This window comes from Seriola dumerili, unplaced genomic scaffold (assembly GCF_002260705.1).
Source record: "Seriola dumerili isolate Sdu_G_001 unplaced genomic scaffold, Sdu_1.0 BDQW01000538.1, whole genome shotgun sequence".
Classification (NCBI taxonomy): Eukaryota; Metazoa; Chordata; class Actinopteri; order Carangiformes; family Carangidae; genus Seriola; species Seriola dumerili.
Genome location: NW_019174793.1, coordinates 2,101,071 through 2,109,811, shown reverse-complemented (window position 1 = coordinate 2,109,811; position 8,741 = coordinate 2,101,071). Strand labels below are relative to the sequence as shown.

At 43.9% G+C, this 8,741-nt stretch overlaps 1 protein-coding gene across 1 annotated transcript; it reads left to right on the top strand.

Annotated features, from left to right (window-relative positions):
- The first annotated feature begins 222 nt into the window (after positions 1–222).
- On the top strand, positions 223–7,515 carry LOC111235841 (aspartate aminotransferase, cytoplasmic-like). Its single transcript, XM_022764408.1, has 9 exons — positions 223–440; positions 2,655–2,836; positions 3,671–3,794; positions 3,893–4,005; positions 4,750–4,854; positions 5,242–5,392; positions 5,501–5,666; positions 6,441–6,583; positions 7,232–7,515. Exons 1-9 carry the CDS (start codon positions 332–334, stop codon positions 7,369–7,371), a joined length of 1,233 nt encoding a protein of 410 aa, XP_022620129.1. The 5' UTR covers positions 223–331; the 3' UTR covers positions 7,372–7,515.
- The last annotated feature ends 1,226 nt before the right edge of the window (positions 7,516–8,741 follow it).

The window sequence follows — 8,741 nt, the reverse complement described above, 5'->3', positions numbered from 1 at the left end:
AAAAAATGTATTAAATCTGAATTCTAATTAAATCAAAATTTTAATTAATTTAATTGATTACATAAAATTAAATAATTTTAACAAACCCAAAATATTGTATGCCTATTATTTTTCATTACTTTGCTATCATTGGCTCTCTCAGACTACGTCAGATTTACGTGCCTTCCTATTGGCTGTCGGATTGACGCCTATTTCTGTTTAGTTTGTCCTGAGCTAGCGGAGTGAAGGTGAAGCTGGCCCGTGTCACTCTCTCTCTGCCCGTCGCTTGAAGCACCCTCTCCCGTCTCCTCCTCCTGCACTGCACCGGGATCATCTGCTTTAGCCCCGAGCCATGTCCATATTCAGCGATGTCCCGCAGGCCCCTCCCGTGGCGGTCTTCAAACTGACGGCCGACTTCAGAGAGGACAGCCACCCGCAGAAGGTGAATCTGGGAGTTGGAGGTAAGAGACGGTAGCTGTCTGCTAATGCTAAAGCTAAGTTAGCTTGCTCTGGCGGTGTGTCAGTCCACCAAACGCTGCCGCCGCCGGCTGTGCTTCCTAGCCTCGGTTAGCTACCAGGCTCTGTGTATCACCTCCGGAGCGGCGCTAGTGTTATCATGCTAACAAACATTAGCAGCTCTTTGATTTGACCTTCGCTACAAGCTAGCTGCGAAGCTAACGAGCGGCAGCATAAACTAGCTTCCGTTCATTTTGACAGCTACACGTGTCAGTCACATCTCTGATACTGGATGAAACGACACACATTAGACAAGCAGGGCCTCGTCTTGTGACTGCGCTGTCCGTGAATCACTTCTCGGTTAAAGAGAGCCTGTTTGTCGTGATGTAGCTGAAAACGTACAGCAGGTGTTTTGAACTTGTTCCGCTCTCTGTCCTTGAACGCATCCTCCACTAAAACAGAGCCAGGGTGTAGATGGTGACAGGACTGAGACTTTTTGCTCTGCTAAGCATCTAATGAGACCTGTTCTGCTGGTTCTGAAGCTGTCAGATCACCGTGCTCTTGTAATACAGGATGCCTCAGTAATAGTTAACATGGTGGCAGCTTGCTTGGTTACCTATGAGGGACTGGGGCTGTACACCTGCAGCCAAGTGCAGTAAACAATATTAATAACAACAGAGCCCTTGAATATCTTAAACACCATTTTCATAGGGTTGGACAAACTGAACTCTTTAAGGAGCTGAGAAGGTTAAAACATGATGTCTGTTAGCCTGGGTGTAACTTGTATACGATTTTATCATGTCTTTTTTGCCAGAATCAGAATCAGGTTTATTGCCAAGTACGTTTTCTCATACTAGGAATTTGTTTTGGTGCAACAGTAAACATAGTAAGAAGAAAAAGGTTCAACAAAAGCAAGTTCTGCAATGTCATGATGTGATGTCACCCATGCACTTGAACTGCAGCATCTTTACTGTCTTTACACCATGGACCACAAAAAAAAGTCTTGGAATTTAATGTCTTGTCATCCATGAAAATATGTAATTGTATGTAGCTGGGAGTGTTTCATCATTCTCATGATAGATAGATAGTTAGATAAATAGTTTTTTTTTATTAATCCTAAAGTGAAATTGACCTACAGGGTTATTAAAGTTCACCTCTAATGATGCAACATGGACTCAGACCTTTGCTGCACTTTTGTAGCTCGTTGCCAAAACACATCTGAGTGAACAAACCAGTTTGGACTGGAAATAAAAGACTACCCAGAGAGCCTTACCTGTTTGACGCGTTGTTGTCAAGTTAAGGATTCTGTTAAATGGGACACCGGCCGTCACAGTGGCAGGAGATGCTTATTGATTCATCTACATTAACATGCTAACTGACAAGTAAAAATAAAAGGATCAATAAGCTGCGATCAGTAGATGTCACCGCTGTGTCCTGCGCCGTATGTGTTAGTAAGATTCTGTGTGAAGTGTGTGCAGCTCTCACCTGGTGCAGAAACATCAGTGTCGCTCTGATGGACTTCGATATGATTTTGCCGCCCAGCTGATCCACTCATCCAAAACCCACAGTCAGACTTGTTTTGACCGTACGATTGCGTCTGCCCTTTGATTCACGGTATCAGTCTACAGCTGTGGTGCAGGCCTGATATCTGATCCAGCTCTGCACAGGCCTCAGTACAGTGCGAGGGAGCACGAGTTCTTAAGGGGTCAACTATGTGCATCACACACACACACACACACACACACACACACACACACACACACACACACACACACACACACACTTAGTTTAGTCTGGTTACTCAGGGTGACCTTCAGAGTGCGTGACAGGACCTGAAATTAAATACTGTGTTTCTCTCTCACACTCTCGCTTCGTTTTATTGTTTCATACTGAAAGATTATCTTGTTTTACTCTTTGAAGTAAAACATCTTCAGCCTTGAGAAGTGGTGCTGTAGTGTCAGGCAGCACGACGATACGCACTGAATTCAGAAGCAAAAGGAAGCAGAAGAACAGCAGCACAGTGTCGATATTAAGTTTTTTTTTTTTGCTATTGTGTCAGTTGACAATAAACAATAGAAAAATACACATTTATAACTGTTAATATGTTGCACAAAAGCTTTTATTGGTTTGTGTTTTTCCCAGATTGAAATCCAGATGTGACGTCCTGCGTTAACGGTAACGCTTGTGTATCATCTTGTGTTGCTTTGTGTTCCTTACAGCTTACCGTACTGATGACTGCCAGCCCTGGGTGCTGCCTGTGGTGAAGAAGGTGGAGCGTCTGATTGTGGAGGACGCCAGCCTGAACCACGAGTACCTGCCCATCCTCGGCCTGCCAGAGTTCCGCTCCGCCTCCTCCAAGGTCGCGCTGGGAGACGACAGCGCCGCCATCAAGGAGAACAGGGTGAGACGCACACATTCAGCAGGTGGTGCAGGCTCATCTGATGTTTGATTAGGTCGAGCTGTTGGCAGGAGGCAGATTGTTATAGGTTTTGTTTATGTGTGTGAAGGCACAGAGCTGTATGGCACCTGTCTTTCTGTATCTGTGTGATTTGCCTCCATCTGAAGCACTTTTAATTACATGTCATCTGTGAGTATTGGCTAATATTGCTGTTTTTGATTTTATTGTTTTGCTCAATAAATATCTGGATAAGGTAATATTCACTTTACTAACTACTATACTAGTCTGTCTTATTTTTCCCTTCACAAGCTTCACATCGTTGTGAATTGGTTTAAATAAGCAGCTGTAGGATTCAGGGCTCTGATAACCTGTGGTATAGATAACAACATTATTTTATTAATCAAATAAATGTCAGTCATGGTGAGTTGCAGTCTTGCTACAGTACAGAGTCAGATTCATGGTTGCAGTGGTTTAAAGGAGCTATTTGTAAGTTTTTACTGTTGCTACATAGCTAACGTTAGCATTAGCAGCTGTTTACTGACCAGTCCAGAAGAAACGTTGCGAGTTCAGCATCAAACTTCATCTTCTTAAGAGGTGGAGAGCAACGCCAATGTTATATCTTGTCTCTGTCAGGTATTTTCCTTTACTGAAGTTAGCATGCTAACCTGCTAGCACCAGCTTGTTCCAGCCAGTCTCCTCACTTTCCGATAGTGACTCACTGTAGCCTCCAGTCTGCCCTGAAGGCGTTGCGCTAATCTTTCATGCTGTTGACCAGATTCTCGATATCTCTCTCTCTTTTCGTCCGTCCTGTTTCCCTCCCGCTGTCGTCTCTCTCAGGTTGGAGGGGTCCAGGCTTTGGGTGGCACCGGTGCGTTGAGGATCGGGGCAGAGTTCCTGCGGCGCTGGTACAACGGCACCAACAACACAGCCACGCCCGTCTACGTCTCAGCGCCCACCTGGGGTTAGTGTGATGTGATAAGTTAGTTTGTTTGTTTTCAGGATGAATGTGTTTCAGTCAGTTTCATAGCTAATTCAAGGTTTTAAACATCTTCCTCCCAGAGAATCACAACAGTGTGTTTGCTGATGCTGGCTTCAAAGACATCCGGCCTTACCACTACTGGGATGCTGCTAAGAGGGGCCTGGACCTCACCGGGCTCCTGGATGACCTGGAGGTGAGGAGGGACTGGTGTTAAAGAGCTCAGTGTCACTTTCACGCCATGACGGTGAATCTACAAAAAAAAAAAAAAAGGATTAGAGGTTAGGTAACAAGTCATCTAATAAAAACATGGATGGGTGTGGTATCCTGTGACATCTTTTAAAACAAGAATGTAAAAGATCATTTCTGTGGTTATGTTGCAGTTTAAGTATCAGATTTCATAAATCGTCAGCTAAAATCACACAGTTTGTCTGTGAAATCCAAGGTTTACAACAGAAAAAGCTGCTGGAAAGTCAAATAAAAAGCAGTTTGTTTGTATTTGTGCTTCATCCAGGACAAAAAAAAGGGACAAGTGGAAGTAACAGACTCTGAAGGCAGCTGACAGTGTGACTGGACTGTGAAATAATCCTCCTCATTGCACTTGGTCCTGTGACTTCTGTTGTTTCTAATCTTGCCTCTCGCGTCACACATGACTGACATCTGTCGTATGTTACTGATTGTGTTACATTTTGAGGAGATCTGACCATTTTATATTAAATCTGAAAATTCACGACATACTATTTGTTTAGCAAGCCTGCTACAGAACTGCTGTTCAGTCAGCTGTGAGGAACCAGCAGACGGTGATAGAAGGGTAAAAATAGAAAAGTGAGAACATAGAAGAAAGAAAACAATATTTGCAGGAACATCAATAGTTAAAACTAACATCAAGGTTTCATATATTTTTAATGATGTTTAGCTCTGACTCTTCCTCCGTCAACAGAAAGCTCCAGAACACTCCATCTTCGTCCTCCACGCCTGCGCACACAACCCCACCGGCACTGACCCCACCCCGGACGAGTGGAAGCAGATCGCAGAGATCATGAAGGTAAAGACAGCGGTGTTCATGTAGTTCCTCAGATCAGGTGATGATGGTTGTTAGTGATGTCAGAGCCTCGAACATGCTCTGTCACATGAGTTCACTCTTCTCAGGCTTTTCCACTGATTAAAGCACAAACTGTGTCCAGTATATCTGCTGGTTTTGTCTTGATAACCTGATTGTGAATATGTGTGTTGTCTTCAACATGCTAATGTGCAGTGTTCTCTTGTTAGGAGTTGTCAAAAGAAATCTTCTTAAGTTGTACACACTTCACATAATGTTTGTGTTGGAGCAAACTAAGCTAATATTACTATTTCAACATCTAATTAATGTAATTCTTACTTTTTTACATTTGTAAATCCCTCCATGTTGTGTATTTCTCTCTCTCTCCTTCAGAGGAGGAAGTTGTTTGTGTTCTTTGACTCGGCCTATCAGGGCTTCGCCTCTGGCAGCCTGGATAAAGACGCGTGGGCCATCCGGTACTTTGTCTCCGAGGGTTTTGAGCTCTTTGTGGCTCAGTCCTTCTCCAAAAACTTCGGCCTGTACAGTGAGTACATGATAACGCACAAACAGGTGCCATTTTGAACACATACTTTAATCTTGCTTGGTTTAGTGTGCATCATGTAATTCCTCTTCTTTCTGCTGCTGTTGTCAGATGAGAGAGTGGGGAATCTGACGGTGGTTGCCCAGGACAACGAGAATCTGACCCGCATCCTGTCTCAGATGGAGAAGATCGTCAGGACGACCTGGTCCAACCCCCCATCCCAGGGAGCACGCATCGTCAGCAAGACCCTCAACTGCCCCGAGCTGTTCGCTGAATGGTACATAACCTCTGACATCAGCCAGTTAGCATTAGAGCCACTTAGCATGATAGCCAGTTAGCATGGGAGCCACTTAGCATGGGAGCCAGATAGCATTAGAGCCAGTTAACATGAGAGACAGTTAGCATGAGAGCCAGTTAGCATGAGAGCCAGTTAGTATTAGAGACGGTTAGCATTAGAGACAGTTAGCATTAGAACCAATTAACATGAGAGACAGTTAGCATGAGGGACAGTTATCATGAGAGATGGTTAGCATGAGAGACGGTTGGCATGAGAGATGGTTAGTATTAGAGCCAGTTAGCATTTAGAGACAGTAAGCATTAGAGACAGCATTAGAGCCAGTTACCCTTACAGACAGTTAGCATGAGGGACAGTTATCATGAGAGACGGTTGGCATGAGAGATGGTTAGTACTAGAGCCAGTTAGCATTTAGAGACAGTAAGCATTAAAGACAGCATATGAGACAGTTAGCATGAGAGACAGTTAGCATTAGTGCCAGTTAGCATGAGATACAGTTAGCATTAGAGCCAGTTACCCTTACAGACAGTTAGCATGAGAGCCAGTTAGCATTGGAACCAGTTAGCATTACAGCCAGTTAGCACTGGAGCCATTTAGCATAAGAGACAGTTAGCATAAGAGACAGTTAGCATTACTGACATTTAACATTAGCTATGTGGAAAGTATAACATATAAGAACTGTTATTCTCATTGTCTGTCTCTCTCTTTTTCCTACCTCCCTCCTCCCCCTCCCCTCTCCTCTCCTCCCCCTTGTAGGAAGGGTAACGTGAAGACCATGGCGGACCGGGTTTTGTTGATGAGGGATCAGCTGAAGGCCAAGCTGCAGGCTCTGGGCACCCCGGGGACCTGGGACCACATCACCCAGCAGATTGGCATGTTCAGCTTCACCGGCCTGAACCGTGAGTACTAAACACGCACACGCACGCACACACGCACACACACACACACACACACACACGCACACACACACACCACAGTCACATCCAGCGGTGAACATACTGCATATATCAGACCTGTGTCAGCAGTCACCTGCCAAGCTGAAGTGTTTTTATTAACATAGTTTTGTTCATCATTTCTAACAGTTATCATAACACTATCACCCAAAGAATTTTATTTAGATCCAGGAAAATGGAAACATCTCTAAACCAACAGTTTATCCACATTATCTAAACCACTCTTTGTCAAAGCAAATCGTGCTCTTCCAAGTAAGTTTAGCTAACTCTGAGTTTATTTAAAAAATGTATGAATAATCACTGCTGAAATTTCTAGCCCCCATTGGATTTCTTTTTATTGTTTCATTCTTGACCTTTGAAATTGAAGTTTTGACAAAACAATCTATTCTCAAGGTCCGCTTCTAGCTTCTTCCAGAGCTTTCATCCAGCTCAGTAAAGTTCTGTCTCGTCTACATGCTCTGTTTTCAGCAGTAAAGTGAGTAAGTGAACTTTTTAGTGTGGATTGTTTTGTCAAAAAGACCCAAAGAAGGAGAAAGCATCAGCTCTTCTTCTACGCCCTGCGAGACCGTCACTGTGTTGTCATGTGTCTTGCAGCCAAACAGGTGGAGTTCATGATCAAAGAGAAGCACGTGTACCTGATGGCCAGCGGTCGCATCAACATGTGCGGCCTGACCACCAAGAACATCGACTATGTCGCTCAGTCCATCCACGAGGCCGTCACCAAGGTCCAGTAAAGGCTGCTTCTCGCTGTCCGCCCACTTCCTGCCTCCTGTGCCCCACAGGAAGTCTCATCATGTCTGTGCCCCCTCCTCTCTGTGCCCATCCCTTGCTTATCCTCTCCTCTGATTGGATAAACTGCAGCAGGATTTTTTTTTTTTTTTTTTTTGCAGTTGAACCAATGGGAGGCCGGATTGTGTTTCTGTTCTCACACAAAAGTAAAAAATCTTTGGGAGGTGCAATGACTTTAGGAAAACACTTGAACCGCGAGGTATCGCTGTAAGCAGAGCTCCGTGTGCCCCGATGTGTAGGAGATAAAAAAAGCTAAAACGTCTTTTTGTCTAGGTCCCTTCTTCTCTAGGTCGCCTGTCTTTGTGCTTTCCACATTGTTTTCTGTTCGCTTCAGTTTATGATTGTTTCACACTGGACAACAGAACGTCGGCCAGTGAGATTATTGTGCTTCCACAATAATTTACAGCACTTCAAGGGATTAGATATAATGTATCTGTGGCCCTGAACAAATTGCAGCACAGATACGTTAATGTAAGTAGATGTAGTCACTGTTAGAGGTCCGACCATTTCCTGCTCAAGCACTGAACTCCAGCTTCACTTCAGGTCATAAGAAAATCCTGATTTCAGTATAACAATAATCATGATGCTGAAATCTGTCTCATTATATAAATGAAGCTACACATTGTTTTTACAGTTGTTGTTGTTGGAGACAACAAATCAGCACAATCAACTCATCCCAGCAGATCTATTATAGAAGGTTATTAACGGTTCTCATCTCTGTCATGTGACTCGGTTGAAAGGTCCTTTTAAAGGAAATGCATGTGCCTCATGTTGGATTTTTTTTTTTTTGCCTTGTCCAAACTGTGCAGCTATGTCTTAGATCATAGTGTCAGTTGGAAGTTCACACAGCGACTTTGTGTGCCATCCGTGAACAAAACTCACCTCTCTGTTGTTGTTGTTTTTCTCTCTCCACCCCGCAGTGCCCTTATTGTGTTACAGAAAGCCAATGTAATGTCAAGTCGTTTGTAATGAGCCACTCTGACACTTGTTAGCCACTCAGCCACACTCCCATCATGTGGCGTTGTTTGCAATGGCACACAACAGTATGTGTTCATACTGAAATAAATTATAAACCACAGGAACCGACTGATCTCTGCTCTCTGCCTGCTTCTTCTTTTCCACCCAAACCTTCCTCTGAAACAGACAAGAAAATGCAGATTTGGAAGCTGAACGTTCTCTCGTTATGTTGTTAACTGAGCAGCTTTTTGTCTGAATTTCAAAAACCAAAACTAATAATGTGTGAGTCTGTCAACTTCAAAGGGCTGTTTGAAGGATAAGCTTTGGCAATTCCTGACACCACGCACACACTTATATT

Coding starts and splice junctions, on each gene's coding strand:
- LOC111235841 (XM_022764408.1), top strand. CDS start 332: ATGTCCATATTCAGCGATGTCCCGCAGGCCCCTCCCGTGGCGGTCTTC. Junction 2,837..3,670: donor CCGCCATCAAGGAGAACAGG/GTGAGACGCACA, acceptor CGTCTCTCTCAG/GTTGGAGGGGTCCAGGCTTT. Junction 4,855..5,241: donor AGATCGCAGAGATCATGAAG/GTAAAGACAGCG, acceptor TCTCTCCTTCAG/AGGAGGAAGTTGTTTGTGTT.